Genomic DNA, 16,274 nt, shown 5'->3' on the forward strand with positions numbered 1-16,274 from the left:
AACTGATACAAGGACAAATGGAATCAACTGTCTGTCTTTTTCCCCCTTCTCTTCTTTAGATCTGGTGTCTAGGGAATGAGACACGTTTCCATGTAAATAAGACCGTGGACGCAGCCATTCGCTCAGTGGTGGTTGGCGGGATGCAAGTTGGAGTGGTGTACCGGGTAGAGGTGGCTGCAAGCACAAGCGCTGGGGTTGGAGTGAAGAGTGAAGCTCAGTCTATCAGCATCGGTAAGAACGATTGATAAAAAGCATTTTCAACTTTTCAACATCAAAGTTTTTCCCCTACGTCAACATCAGTGTTCGCAAAAAAAATCAAATTGGTCGATTTCAGCAAAATAAAATATTGTGAAATTCTAGAAATTCCCATATGGAAAATATTGTTAAAATACCACTTTTTTGATATGTGGCCTGACCACAAATGATTTATGTGGAGCTGAGGCAGATTGTGCCTGATTTGACCCATAACTGATGGCTTGGCCTGTAGCATGTTCTTATTTCCCCAGTGTCACTCACATAATCCATCTCCGAGAGCCGAGCCTGAAGCTTGGATTTATATTATCTTGTGTGTTGGCGTGTCTGGATGCGCGAATGGGTGTGCGTTCATGTGGTTGCACAGTTATATAAAGTTGACGAGCATTCGTGCAGCTTTGCATGCATGCGCACATGATATGTAGGTTTCACGAGTGTTTATCATTTCCTGTCAGTGTGTCGGAACATTTGTTTTTGCTCTCAGTCTTATCACGCTCCGAGAAATAGTGTCAAGCTCAGCAGTCACGTTGAGCTGCAATTGGAGATCAATAAAGACCGGGATCCTCTTATTTCACAAGGTGTGTTTTACCGACAATGGAGTGAATTAGGGGCTGAGTTAAGCAAGCAACCTGTTCACCTTGGGGTTTGTTATAAGCTTTTAGGCTTTGTATTTTTCATTCAAAGCATTATATTTCACTGCACATCCTTTAGATCTGTGTCCTGCTCCCTTCAACAATATCTCAGCTAAAATCATCCAACCTACTTTCTTTGAGCTGACTCTTGCCCTTACCCTGCCTTGATGTATCGTTGGCTGTTATTTCTGCTCAGTTAAAATCTAAACATGTTTTATGCTATCGGTATTGCAGGGTTGGATGTGATAATTAGAACCTAAACCAGCAAAACAAGCACATCAGTATGGCTATGTTCTGTTTCTCTCTAGTAGCTATCCACTTAGCATCCCATTAACATTGCTTATCCTTGTGCCCTCAGGTAAAGAATTCCGGGACGTCATTATACATGGAAACCGGAACAACAGCATCACAGAACAGATCACTGATGTGGTGAAACAACCTGCCTTTATTGCTGGTATTGGAGGAGCCTGCTGGGTCATCCTCATGGGATTCAGCATCTGGCTGTACTGGAGGAGAAAGAAGAGGAAGGGTCTGAGCAACTACGCAGGTGAGACTGACATTACGCTCTTATTATATCCCCATCAAACAATGGACTACTCTTCTCTCATTCATGTTTTCTTTCAAAGATGATTCTACTCGATCATCACTCTGTCTTAATGAGTTCAGTTTTGCTAAAACATTAAAGCAGCTGCTAGCAGTATGGTTGGAATTGCTAAGGTTTAAAAGCTCAACAAGGAGACAGATGTCGGTGTGAATCATTTCCAGAGGGCTATAGTTTTTTCCACAAATCCACCCACGGTGTTGGTTCATAGCCCAGGGTGGTCGAGCTGAGTGGGCTGACTGGACTCTCTGCTGGTCACTGGAGCTGGAGTTTGTCCAGCTCTCTTCCCACACACAGACCCCGACGTCTTACTGACTGACCCCCAGTCAATACTAGCAACCACTTAGTCCACATGCACCGCCAAGGGCACAGTATTTAATTAGAGAGCAGAAAATGGTAATGAACTGATACATAATGTTCTAGGCAGTGCAACCGAATATGTTAACATCCTGCCTCAAAACTAGCAGAAATCAAGAGAAAAACACATTTGTTTTGCCACTTTCTCTTATCATTTCAAGCCATAAAGACTATTCCGATTGGCAGTCTCTAGAAGCTGTTTTGTTTGTTCTTCATTTCTGTTTGTTGCATTTATGTGTTTGTGTGTTGTCTTTGGTTTGTGCCACCGTCTCTGCACCTTTGAGCTGGTTGCTTTCCTGGCTGTCGTTCTGCACACTGGGTGCTAATGTGTTCTTACATTCTGTGACCCTCAGCATCTCTTGGCTTGACCCGGTCCCCAGTGGGCAGATACCCCCTAAAGCTCCGCTTATTTCTGCAAGCTATTAACACACACCTTCTCTGTCTTCTTGTTTTGCAGTTCAGTCCTTCACCTTCACCCCTGCAGGTACTGTTCATTTGTCCCGCCTCCTCACCTCCCCTCAACGCAGATTCATCTCCTGCCCGCTTATAGTCTATATGCTTGGATTGTGAGACTCGTGGTCATGGCTAAATGGAAATCTAAACTTGATAACCATGAAGGCGTTTTATACAACCAGTCAAATACATCTAGATTTGCTACTAGCCATGACCAGAGGCCTGCAAACTGGCACCTTTATCCCTGCCAAACGTACAGCCCTTATTTATCTTTTGTGTTGTATTTGTGTTTTTGTCAGTTGTTGACTCTGAAGTATCATCCTGTCTCTTGTTTTTTTGTCTTGTGGTCAAAGGGTGACACTGCCCATTTGTTCTCTTCCTCCAATAACCTATTCATCTTTCTTTTTTTTCTAAGACTTGGATCGTGTTGTAACTTGTATTTATTCTTCTCCTTTTGTGTCATTTAGGCAGCTGAGTGGTATATTTGATTTGTTCCCCCCTTTCCTTTTGTCTATTTTTGTGCCAATTGTTTGTTTTGAGTGGCACCCTTCAATGTTAAGATCATCCATTGACTGTCTGTGGATTGGGTTGACTGACAGCCTGTCTAAGAATAAACTAAATAAAAGGATTTGTCTGCCTAGAGGCCTTTCTAATGTATAGTATCAGTATTGCTGATAGGCGTGGTGCAATGAGTCAGGGGTCAGCAAATTGCCCTTCCCTCTGTTTTCTGGATTAACAGACAAACGTAACTAATATTTTTTTTTGGTAAAGCATATACGTGTTCCCTGTTGAGCCTACGGCGAAAAAACCCATTTCACCCTGGCCTTTCCTCAGCAGCTGTGATAACAGATTATACATTAATATATTAGTGAAACTTGTCTGGTTAAAAAAATGGAGGCAAACCTCCGAGACGCAAGAGAGGAAGCAGGTAATTACACTAAAAGAGTTTAGAGTGGCAGGCACAAAACAAGGTCAAATATCGCAGAGATTATAGAGTTAGAGTGAGCTGATATTTGGAACCTGAGCCAGCGTGCGGCTGAAGAGTCTTGCAGCACTGCTCTTCTCTGTATTGACAATTAGTTTATGTATCTAGAGTGTCCTGTCTCCGCCTCCTAAAGCTGTCAGTACAGGAAAGGTAAATCAACACACTGTTGAGGCGCACGTCCAGCAGGAAGGAGATTTGATGGAATTGTTATACGCTGATTATGACCACCCCCCCCCGTAATGCTTATTAAAGGGGATTAATCTGTATTCATATTGGAGAAAGTGCTTATCTGGAAGACGGAGGCGAGAAGCACAGCTATGCCGCCGTGTCACTCTGGCTAACATAAAAGTATTGCACAGCAGCCCAGAAATGTGCCTGAGCACAGATATGGACTTCAGAGGCCTCCCCGCTGCACAGCCTCCCCTCGCCCCCACCTCCTTCTCCTGTCAGTCCTCTCTGAAACCACAGAGGATTCTCTAATGCAAGTTTGTTGGTGCTGGAACAAAGAGAAATGGCTTTTGCTATGACTGAATAATGGATGCAAACTCTGTCTCGAGCTGTTAAAGCTATTTTTATTCCGGCACTTTTCCAATGTTGGTTTTATCTGAGTAAAAGCTTTGTTAGCAGTACATTTTTGTAATTCCACTTGCTGGTATTCAGCTGCTTAAAGCTTCATGCAGTAAATCCACATCAACTGTTATGGCGTGCATACTAGACACATTTTTTAATATGGGTGTCTCTTGTTTGACATCCAAAACATTTGTTCATGAGAGAGAAAGTAGGATTAAACAAGCTTAAGGTCATGTTGATGCATTAAAATACTTATTTAGCAGCCACTGTAAAAAATATTGTAATAGCTTCCTCTCCCTGTCATGTGTGACGTCAGCCACAGAAAAGCCCCCTCTTTTGCCCATGCCTAGGCTTGTTGTGGAATCAACCTGAATGAAACAGAAAAGAGAGGCGGAATGTTCAGCCCCCTTCTCTCTTTAATCTACATCTGTGGAACAAATGAGCCAAATTACTAACAGCGCTCCCTCTCTCTGTTCAGTAAACCAGTTCTGTTTTTCCCTCCTCTCTTTCCCCCCCCACATGAGTATGAGGTGATTTCCAAAACTCTTGCTGCTTTCCCGTGTTTCCTGTGATCCATTGAAGTTCTTACATGCTTAGAACTCGCGATGCTGCTTTGTCATCATGGTGGTTGAACAGAGATGAAATGGATCCTTCACAGCCGTCTCTCACTTTGAGCCATGGAGTTTTACTAGCCGCTGACAGAGAGCGGGCCTTGTTATCTATAGATCACTGTAATAGAACAGGCCACATGCATGGCTTGTGGGGAGCCCTGCAAGCCCAAGGATCAGTAACTCAGCCTCCATGCTTGCAGATAGAAAACCCAACGTGATTAATGAGCCCTCCGCCTGTTCTAATCATTTTTTGGCTGAGATTTAATCACAAATCTGATAATAACTCAGCAGCAAAATAAGAAAGATGAAATGAGATTTGCTTCTCATCAGGCATCTTGTCCTTGAGGAGCACATGACGTCTCTACTTATGCAGAGCAAAGCAATATGCAATTCTCATCATTGCACTTTTTTTTTTTTTTTTTCATGAAAGGCATCGGACGCAGAAGGATCCCTTAGTGAATCCATCAACTATCTAGCTGTATTTAAAAAAGAACACATTAATACATTTCTGTTGAAGGACAAACTGGACCACACTGAAAAGAAACTATCTCATCTTGATCATGGGAATGAATCCTGGTTGATTGCTATGTATTATACAATAAATAATTAATGTTTGGCTTTGTTTTTTTTCCCTCTTTTCTTCTTTCTTTTCTGATTTTAGTGACTTTCCAGAGAGTCGATGGTGGTCTGATGAGCAATGGAAAGTGAGTGTCCCTTCAGAGTCTTAACAACCACAATCAGTATTTGAATGCAATATATACAAATTCCCATTATTATTTATTTCCTGAGCTCTACACAATATTTCCTCACGGATCATGTGTTTAGTCCAAAGCATGTTTTATTTGACTTTACTCTGATAAATGACTGATTCATTGATATATATCCAATACCTGTTTGTATGCCTGCCATGCAAACCTGGGTGCAAATATACATTTCTACCACATCTCCCTTTCATGCATCGATAGATGGACTCATAAATCTCTTCAGCAAAATTAACAGAAACAATTTAAGCAGAGAGTGCTTTTATTTTGTCATTTATCTTCTGCTGCTAGCTACCGGCATCCCAGAAGCCCTCTGGAGTGATAAATTTGCCTGTCACCTTGCGTGGGCGGCTGGGATCTGAGCACATGTAATAATGTAAAAATAATTACCCAGGGGAGAGGTGTGTGGAGGTACCCCGCTTGCACCCCCTTACAGCCTGCTCCATTTCACTGTGTGTTAGTGCGAGAGAGAGGGGCTACAGAGAATAGAGCACATCTCAATGACACCAGTTACTGAGCTTTTTTGAGTACTCAAGAGACTCCCTTGAGATTTCCAGGCTTCTGTCTATCTACTGCTTATCACACCTGACTAGGTAAAGCCTCCAGATCTCAAACACTCACGGATAGATTGCCAACTGAGTCTGACCCTGCGCGTGTCTTGACTTTTTGAGAGTGTTCTGCAGTCTGATTGCAGAATGTTATGTCTATGCTTTTTCTCTTACTGTGTGTATGACTGGAGTCCACAATGAACAACTTTGCCTATATTGTTCTGTGAGCTGCCAGCATCCTCTCAATCAATTAGCCACGCCACTTGCCATGCCTTTTCTCATCTACTTTCTGCTGCAGTGTTTTCCCTTCAATTTTCCACTTAAGTGGTTCTGGTTCTCATTTTGTTGAATAGAATTTGAAATGTCTGTTTTTGTGGCGCTCTGTATTTGTCATATCTTTAGTCAGTTGCAGCGACTGCCAACGTTTTCACAGCACTGGAATAACACTCAGTCTGGAACTATAACACGAGCCTCTGATCCATTAGTCACTCAAGTGCCATCAAATCCCAGATGTTGCCAGTTGCCCATCTGCCCTGAGAGTGAGAATGTGTAGCACAGTATCAGAGGAAAATGTGTTCATTTGTTACATGAGATGTTTATTGCATTAATTAGACAATAGCAAATGAAGCCGCGTCTGATTAAAGTTTCTCATTGGCTCCTGCCAAATTGCCCTGACTGAACAATTACATTTAATCGATCACAAAATAAATGATTCATGGAAGATGAATAGGCTGCAGATTGGTAGACCTGGACGGCTTGACTTTGGCTGCTCAATTGAAATTGATAAAAGCCGATAAAGGCTCATTCCTTATCCCCGTGCCAATAGGGAGATGCTAATGAGAGGTAGAAATAACGTCCTACCACGGCACTAATCAATGTTTTAGCAAAGCAGAGCCCCCCTTATAGGCAGGGAAAATGGGCTGAGCATCGCAGCGAACAGGTTTGACTAAAACTGTTGTTATGGAGATTCCTTTACATCTCGGGATCTGAATGCTAAGTAACAGCATGATCTCTGAGAGTTCATCCAAAAAGTAATCAGTGTTTCTCATTGGGCTAAGTGTTAGCTAATGTCTAGACTTTTAATCCACATTCCATTCACTAGTCCGTATGACCATAAACGCCTGATTTATGAAGTTGCTTTGGAATTAATATCTCTCACTTGGCTTATTTATGGGAAGCTCAGTGTCAGGCATCCTCGGCAGTATTTATGGTTTCCAACCCATCGCAAGTAACTGGAATGTCTAATAGGAAGAGGAAACGCTCTAAATCAAATTTTATCTGCCAAGGTTGCCATCCATCTTGGGTTGGGCAGAGATTAAAAGTTAGGTGTTGTATGACACAGCATACATCCCCCATCCACTCCCCATTACACACATCCGTGCACACACACACTCACACACACCCTTTATAAATATAAATACCCAGTAGTAATCAGTCATATTGTAAATATCCTAAACAGAAATAAGGCAGCCTCCTTGTCTCTCTCTGTGGTTCGGGGGTGGGTTAAGTGGATAACTCGCGTTGAGACAAGACAAAGACATGGTCTTCTACTTTAGAAGGTTTTCATTTGTGTTTTTATAATTCCCTTTTTTCCAGCTGTTTGGAATTTATAATATGACAGATGCTGAGCTTTTGAAGATGTGGAGGATAGAAGATAGAGGGGCTGGATGTATAAGGGGGAAATAAAGGGAAATAGGGTTAGGGAAAGATGTTAAGGCGAGAGAGAGTGATGGCAGTGGGGAAACGTGGTAGCAAGAAACAGAGGTAGAAGGACAGGAAGAGATGTATTACCCTATAAAAGTGCATGTGTCTGATGCACAGCCATCAATTTGAATGACCTGTCTCCCCCGAGGGCCTGTTTTGGCATTCAGGAACCACAGCGAGGGCTTGCCAGGGCTGCAGTTCATTTGGACTCCCCCTTCTTCTCATTAGAACCTGTGGCTGAGGGAAAAACTGACTGCAGCGCGCCCATTACCTGCACTTGTCCTTAGGGCTTGACTCTCTCCCAGTCCCCCAGAGCCAACACGTCACCCTGTTGGAGCCCCATCAGGCAGCCAGGCTGCTAACTACTTTGCTCTGCAGCTCCTCAGAGTGCACATGTGTATCTGTAGTCTGCTACATACAGCACTGCCGGGCACTGACAGCGGGGTGTGCTGTGATTCTGTGGAGGCAAGGCCATCAGCTTCAACACATGCAGTGCTGCTCTGACCGTTGTGTGATTTCTCACGGGGAAATGAATAAAAGAGACAGCAAAACTCCTTTGATATTTTTGTTGGAAGTATTTGGCTGCTTAAAATGTCAAATTCAATCATACATTGTTACATTTCTGTTACATGTCGATAATGTCAATGGATAGTAAATGAAAAAAAATAGGTTATGATGTTTCAAGGACTTGACACATAGACAAAGACATTTAACCTAATCTCTCATTCTCATTGAACTCCATCTGTGTTATCCATGGTAACGAGCCTCAGACGTGATTGTACAGTAAAGTGGTCCTAATGGCCTCTCAGCAGTCACCCATGACAGGTTAAAGTCTTAATGACTGCTTTTTATGGTTCTCACCCCCTCAGGAGGGACACAACACCTGTTAAATGGCACTGCCCTCTACCATATGCAGGCACCCCACAAGTGGGTCGGGTGCACCATGGTGGGGATAGGGACGAGTTTTGAGGTCTCATCAAATAAGATTTAGACTGTCTGGACATCACCACGAGGGGTTAATGGGAAAACACAGCAGAACGTACAAGATATTAATGAATAAGGAAATGTACGTGTGTGTATCAGCGTGCACTGCTGCACGTGTGTGCTGAGAGCAAATACGTCCATTAGTGTCTCCACAGTGGGCTTTTGCATTGATAACTCAGGGAATGTGATAAAGACACAGCAGGAGAAACAGAGAAATAAAGGGCTATGTTTGCCTGAAGGAATTCCAACTTTGTGAGACGAAATGTCTCCGTACAGTATTTCTTCCTATCACAGAAGTGTTTCATTAGCTTCAGAGGCTTATGGCAAGCTTATCTCACACAAACACACATTGTCGTGCAGAGAATAACATTTAAATATATGTTTTTGTTTTGTTGTCTGCATATTGCCTCGCTGTTGATTGCTGTCATGTTTTGGTTGTTTAATTTGGGAATCCCGTAACATAATGCAGAAATAAACCACGCACGATAAGTAATGAGGGAAGTTTTTTTGTACTAAAAGCCCTCATATTATAGTAATTTCACAGCTTAATTTTAATCTAGTCTTTTCTGCCTAGCCGGCCGGGCTTGCTGAATTCCAGTGACCCAGGTTACCCCTGGTTAGCGGACTCTTGGCCTGCCACCAGCCTGCCTGTCAACAGCAGCTCCGGGGGACCCAATGACCTGAGTAACTTTGGCCGAGGAGGTAAGTGCCCCGATGCTTCCCAAGGTGCTCTGATAAAAAGACTTTAGGAGATGAAAGATGATGGCCTGCCTTCCATTCTGTTCTACCTGAGCTCCTATTCTTCATCATGTATCCAAGATGTATACGTATGCATATCACACGTGTACCTGGGTATATATTTATATATCACATCAGAGGACAGCTAGAGCATTAACAGCAGGCCTCCCCTGTCACCAGGCTGAGTAATGGCAAACAGTCCAGTCTGGTGTCATAGCCCATACCTCAGAGCGAGGGAATGTGCGGGGAGAGAAGGCAGAGGAGCAGGGGGTGGGCGGGTGTTTGAAAGGATGGTCTTGAGCAGCCAGTCGTGAAGGACAGGCGCAGCTTGACTGGCGCAGATGCGGACACTTCCGCCATGGCTCTACATCATCTCCCCTTCACTGGGCATGCAAACCATGCGCCATGAGGAGAGTCTGCTCTCCAAAGCTCTCTCTCCCTCCCTCCCTTCCTCTGTCATCACACACACATGCAGAGCCGCAGCATAATCCCCCGTGTTTATGAACAGAGAAAGGAAGCACGTGAAATATCCACATCTAACTGGAATTCTATTGTTTGTTTTGATGAAACAAACCTGTTACGTGCGGTTTGTATCATGTGAGCTGACCTAAAAGCACAAAGACCCAGACCGTAATTCCATAACACACCGGGACCATGTGCACTTGAATCTCATGTCACGACATTGCTAACCCTCTTCTATTTATCAGCAAATAAATATTTATTGAATTACTCCAGGGTTACAGCTGAGCTTAAAAAATGTTTTTGATGACAGCTATCGCATAACCCACCAGACACACACACTATTTCTCTTTTTCAGATCTTCCCACTGGGCAAGGAGATAAGAGTGGCACCATGCTCTCTGATGGAGCCATCTACAGCAGCATAGACTTCACCACCAAAGCCAACTACAACAGCCCTGGCCAAACATCCCAGGCCACTCCCTATGCCACCAGCCAGATTCTCCACTCCAGCAGCATCCACGAGCTGGCTGTGGACCTGCCCGAGGCCCAGTGGAAGGCCTCCCTCCAGGCCAAGCAGGAGATGGCCAACCTGGGGTACGCCCTGCCTGACAAGAACTCCTGCAACAACAGTAAGCTACACTGCGGAAAGGATGTGTTCACAGCCATCTCTGGGATGTCGTTATCTAGAGATGGTTCTTATTCTATTACATCAAAAACAACATGATTTAACAGGTTAAAAGCCACACATTTTAACAAGAAGACCATTTGGAGTTTAAACTTATCCATCAAAGTCTCTGTAACCTTTCTAAACAAACTGTGGCTCAGGGAGTTTGTCCTACAAAATTTTAATTTTCCCCATCAGCCATCATCTTGGTTACTTTCCAAGGTTGAATAAACATCTCATGAAGGAGTAGTTCAGTTAAGTCATCCATCCCTTTTTCTTGCTGTATTTTCATGATAGTACTACTCCTCCTTCAGTGTCAGAGTAATTGCCAATCCATTTTAGCTTGACTAATGTTTAAGAAAATAATCCAAATTAATTACCGTGGATTTGATGCAGGATTTTTTAAAGCCTAGTGGAGTTTCATACTTTAGGTGTAATGAGTATTCCTCGGCTGTATTCTAAGTAATATCACATATGATTAAGTATGATGAAATCTCTCTGAAGGGGCGCAAATATTTAATTAAGAGCTTCGCTATCGACTAATTTTTCCAACTGAAAATTGATTCAAAGATTAGCGCTATGTTTTTTAAATCATCAACACATCCAAATGTGTCCTGCCAATGCACAGTCGGTTGCATGCAAATCAGAAAGGGAGTGAAAGGTTGAACATGTGCTCCCTGTTGTATGTTTCAATCCTGAATATACCCTGCTTGCCTAAATGCTCTAACTGCATGTTTGCATGTGCTTGTGCTAACTGCCAATCACCTGATGCCACTGTGATTTCTGCCCTTTAACCCCCACTGTAGCCCTCCTTTTCATTCCTGACTACCGATTGGCCGAAGGATTGTCTAATAGAATCCCACACAACCAATCACAAGATTTCAGCACCACCAGCTCTCACAACAGCTCAGAGCGAAGCGGCAGTCTCTCAGGTTGGTTTACACAACAGAGAATTTCAAAAAAGCAAACTAGGTCACTCTGTAGGGCTCTGCAGCTTGACTTAATGATTGACTGGTGTCTTCATTGCTTCATTGATCTGCAATTTGCATGAACTAACCTGACATCTAAGAAAAATATTTTAAGCACAGTCCCTCTCCCTCGCCAGAGACACATTGCACACTCCTTACTCCTGACGCTCCCACTGCTTACAGATCATTACATGTGAATGATTGATGCTGTTATGGATACATTTATTGTATTGGTGTCTTTTATGCATATATATGTTCAGTAGAACAAGAAGCCATGTTGTGATATTGGGTAGGAGTCAACCGTTTATTGGAGCATAAACAAAACAGGGCCTTTTAAGTCAGACAGAAAAATATACTAATCTGATCTTGTGAAAGAATATAGCTGCAAGTGCCAATGCGGGCTTTCTGCCATCAGCGCCGGTCCTTGTAAAGGCTTTGTCTCTTTTTGAGTGCGCAGACGGGGATAGAGGTAGAGGGAGTCTTTCAGACAGAGTGGACTATATATACACACACACACACACACACACACACAAACACACACACACACACACACACACACACACACACACACACACACATACAGACACACACCATTAGAGATGCTTGGCTGGGTAAAGTGGCAAAAATACCTCCCTTTTTCCCTCTTCCGCTAATGGTGGCTGACTACACTAAAACCCATGTTCACAGAATTACAATGTCATTTATAGGACACCAAGGCAGCCCTCTGCCTGCCTCCCCTACACTCTCCTCTTTTATCCAGTTACAAGCCACTGCCTTAACTGGTCTGTAATTCAATACTCCGTCACACAGTGGGCCTCAGAGAAGGATGTGAAGTGGCCATGCTTTACAGACCTTCCCATAGACACGCTTGGTACTGATGGCTCTGACTGGGCTTAGCACATGCTCTATTATAATGTCATCAGATGAAGAGAAACACAATTAACAAGAAAGATCCCTGCACAATATAATTCAAAAATGCTCTGAAAGAATTGGTCGACATTGTGGGGAATATGCTCATTCATTTTTTTGCCGAGATTAGAAGATTTATTCCAGTCTTGCCTCTGCCCACTAGCCAGCAGACTGTTAGCTTAGTTTAGCATAACGATTGGGAGTAGGAAGAAACAGCTATGCTCAATTGTCCATCGTTACTAGTATTCTTTTAACTCTAAGCAAGATAGCAAAAAAGTATATTCCTCAATATTCTTAAGAGCATTATATATTGTATTGGATCTACTACAACTTTGCATGTTTAATATAAAAATTAAGTTCACAAAAAACAATAATCAGTGGGCACCTGAAACAGGAGATAAGCACTTACATTAGTTTCTGAGTATATATGGCATGTGGTGCATATTTATCACAAGTGGGATGGAATTTTGAATCAGCACAAGCTCAGGTTTGATTCATCCAAAGTAAACTCAGCAATTGAAGGGGGGGAGTTGAAGTTACAGTGCCTTGCTCTGCCTCTGAGGAGATGGAAGTAATAATGAATGTCAGGTCTGAGGGAGGAGAGCAGGATGAAAAGGAACAGAAATAGAGCAGCTTTCATGGCAGCATGGATCTCCACTGGGGACATGAAGCTGCTCATTAAAACCTTTCTTAGTGTAGCGAAAAAGAGGTAGCTGGTGTTTTCTGTGTTTCCTGCAGCAGATTGAGACCCTGAAGACTCGACACTTCCCTCACACTCAGGCTGTTTATGATTCCTTTAGTATGTCAAGTCCGATGTTATGTGCGACTTGTCGTGCTCCTGCACTCTCCCTATATGTTGCATCTCACCTCATTATATAATATGTTGTTGTTGTTGTTCTACACTGAATTTAAAAAAAGATAAAACATGACTTTCAGTTATTTTGATGCCTTTTTTGAAATGATTCTCCCATTCCCATAAGATATATATGGCTACATAGTCCTTCTAGAGTCGCTGCTCTGTGGCTTTCTTCCACAGCATTGACGCACCCAATAAAAACAGAGCAAGCTCAAGGCCATGCAGCCCTACAGTTTTAGGCTGGAAGCGCCCAAACCTTGGGTATAAATACACAATGCTGAATCTATATTTAGTTTAAGTTCCCCTTTGAAGAGAGGCCCAGTTTTGTCAGAGGAGATGGGTTCTTGTGTATCTCATGTATAGTTCCTAGCCACAGCCTCTCTCTCTGTATTTTTCATATTTGGGGTGAGCTGTTGTAATTTCAATGCCAGACCATCTTTCCCTAGAAGAGGCTCATTTACAATATTGATGACTGGTCTCGTGTGGAAGGGCTAAGGATGATTGAAGAATCACGTCAGCTCACCATATATTGGTAAAAGTCAAGCCCAGAGGTATGCTTAGGAAACTCAATTACTTTCAGACTATACGCTGGTGCTGCTTGGCTTACAGTTGTTTCTTTTATTACTTCTATTCTTTACTAATCTTATTTTGACATAGCTTCTATCTCATCATCCCGGATATGTCCTTCCCTGCCCTAGAATCTTTAGCATGAACATCCTTGAAGTGCTTTTGTATTCCTCCTAGTATAAGACTCATAACAGTAACATAATCATCTTTTTCTGGACTTGAAAACATATTGGGCAGAGTCTTTTAGTTTCTTTGCCATCTGGCTTCCATGAGAATCAATACAAATGTACCTCATTGCCTCCGTAAGTTTATTTTGATGACAGTTATCCACTTTTAACCATGCCTGACTCAAGTCAGTTTATTAGATTACATTAGAGAGCATTATTTTGCAATGCACAAGATGCAGTATGGGCAGCTTTTTTGTGGCACTCGGGAAAAGTGATTACAGGCCTTTGGCAGAGGGAGGCTAACCAACAATTGACAGATACAAATGTGTTCAACAGAGTTTCCAAAGACAGCTTTCACTAGTCTGTGGCCGGTGACGTCAGTTAGTGGCATTTCCAGGATTGAGATGTTAAGTGTTTACTGGTAGTGCCACAAATGGATTTGCACATGCAAATACTGTGTAGTCTTTCTCTGTACTCCTTTTTTATTTGAAAAAAGAGTCATGATAGAAATAATATTATTTGTTTACACATAAACGCTCCAAAATAAATGGTACAACATAATATTGAATTGATAATGGAAATAATTATTATAGCTCTATAATGAGGGGGAAAACAATCATGTTTTACCAAGTGATGTGGACATGACACCAGTACTACAGGCCTGTAGTAGTCTGAATTGTTAACAGTAGGAACATTTCCCCAGTTTCCTCCAGTGTGTAACGAATATGAGATGGTAAAAATGTAACAACCATCCAAAAACAGGTTTCTTTTCTTGATATTTTGTAATCCTTAAATTGCAAGTAGGACAAAAACAGCTGTCAAATGTTTATAAACATCAGACCAAAAAAAGGATTTCACTTTTAAATTGCATGAAAATATCATATTATGTACAGTGTATGTTCATTCGCCTTTCTGAGTCGCCAGGCATATGTGTATGGTGTATACATTTCAACTTAAAAACAGATTTGTGCTTGAAGTCAAATGCGTTTTAAAGAAATATAGGTTTCTCCCACTGTGACCAAATCGTATAAAACCCAGTATTGACCAGGCTGGCAGATTTATAAAGATGGATGGGACAGAAGAGAATCTGGGGTTGGAGGGATATGAGTGGAAATGGATGGGGTTAGCGGCTCTCCGGTGTAATAAAATAAATGAAAGTAGTAATAGACTCTCAGTGAATTCCATTAGGGACACACTGACACTACACAAGCCATTCATTATGATGATGCTGTGAAGTGAGATATTTCATTGTGGAACCCAAAGCCTAGTGTGAATGGGGACACTGAGGGATGGGTGGGGCACAAAGGTCTGTCTCAACCTCGTTTACTGCCGTTCTTTCCTGTTTCTATGGAGATTTGAGGCTTTTTAGCCAATTAATCAATGGAAGCTTTTCATCCAGCAACCTTGAGCTTTTCTATGTAAGTACTGACAGGCAGGAGCCCATTGAAATCTTTTTTCTCTATTTTCTGAGGATATGTTGAAGTCCAAATCGATCTGTAATCTAAGTAGCATGTTTGGACTAAATTGAGTTTCTTCTCCATACACATTTGTTACATGACAAAAGCAGCTGCTGTAATTTGCAATGCTATCCCCCTTGTTTATTAGTTTGTAATTGATTTTCTTTTGCAATCTAATTTTCAATGACTGTCTCTTAATGCATTATTTCCTTTTGTAGGTGGAAAGGGAGGGAAGAAGAAGAAGACCAAGGGTGGCTCCAAACCAACTAAAGCCAATGGATCCAACTGGGCCAATGTCCCCCTCCCCCCTCCCCCTATTCACCCACTCCCTGGCACTGAAATGGACCTTTATCCCAATGAGCTTCATGAAGGAGGAGGGTATGTCTACTACACACACAAATACATTATTCTGATACTAACTGTGTTTAGCACAGGATGAAACTTGCCAGGTTTTGCTGTTTTAGTTGTACCTTTTGATGGCATCTTAAATCCTGGAACATAGGGCAAGAGCAGACAGGGACACAGAGACACACACACACACACACACACACACACACACACACAGACACACACAGACACACACACACACACACACACACACACACACACACACACACACACACACACACACACAATATGACTAAATGTGTTCAGATGTTTGTTAATCTGTGTACCTATCATGTATTTTTTAAAGACATTTCAAGCCGTGTTTAATCTTATTTTTATGTACACAACTTTCAGTTTCCAAGAATAATCATGCAATTCTGACGTATATGTTTCTTCTTAAAATCCCATCCTTTTTTTACTTACATAGCTCCATTTAGATGTATATTAGGTTTTTATATTTAGTGTAAATGTAGGTACATTTTGGTAAATGCTTAGAGTATTATACAGTAGAGGTTTAAGCCCCGCCAACATCCAATTCAAATCTCAATACTTGTATGCACTTGTTATGCAGCTTGTATTTTGCCATTATTGTATGTCTTCTCCTCTGACTACATCAGTAATAGAGAAACTAGACAGTGGGTG

The 16,274-nt window shown here is 42.2% G+C and overlaps 1 protein-coding gene across 19 annotated transcripts in view; it reads left to right on the forward strand.

The window, feature by feature from the left end:
• Positions 1 to 16,274, forward strand: part of robo2 (roundabout, axon guidance receptor, homolog 2) — a gene marked incomplete at its 5' end in the record, with an annotated part of 312,546 nt that overhangs the window by 283,314 nt on the left and 12,958 nt on the right. For 13 of the 19 annotated variants that reach the window (XM_079674667.1, XM_079674665.1, XM_079674654.1 and 10 more), the window contains 8 exons: positions 60 to 231; positions 1,243 to 1,431; positions 2,300 to 2,326; positions 5,123 to 5,165; positions 9,033 to 9,160; positions 10,014 to 10,286; positions 11,128 to 11,253; positions 15,464 to 15,623. In XM_079674667.1, the coding sequence (XP_079530793.1) occupies positions 60 to 231; positions 1,243 to 1,431; positions 2,300 to 2,326; positions 5,123 to 5,165; positions 9,033 to 9,160; positions 10,014 to 10,286; positions 11,128 to 11,253; positions 15,464 to 15,623 (1,118 nt within the window). The remainder of the gene's footprint in view (positions 1 to 59; positions 232 to 1,242; positions 1,432 to 2,299; positions 2,327 to 5,122; positions 5,166 to 9,032; positions 9,161 to 10,013; positions 10,287 to 11,127; positions 11,254 to 15,463; positions 15,624 to 16,274) is intronic. The other 6 variants (XM_079674672.1, XM_079674657.1, XM_079674669.1 and 3 more) reach the window with 3 other exon arrangements.

This window comes from Notothenia rossii, assembly GCF_949606895.1.
Source record: "Notothenia rossii genome assembly, chromosome: 4".
NCBI classification, from domain to species: Eukaryota; Metazoa; Chordata; class Actinopteri; order Perciformes; family Nototheniidae; genus Notothenia; species Notothenia rossii.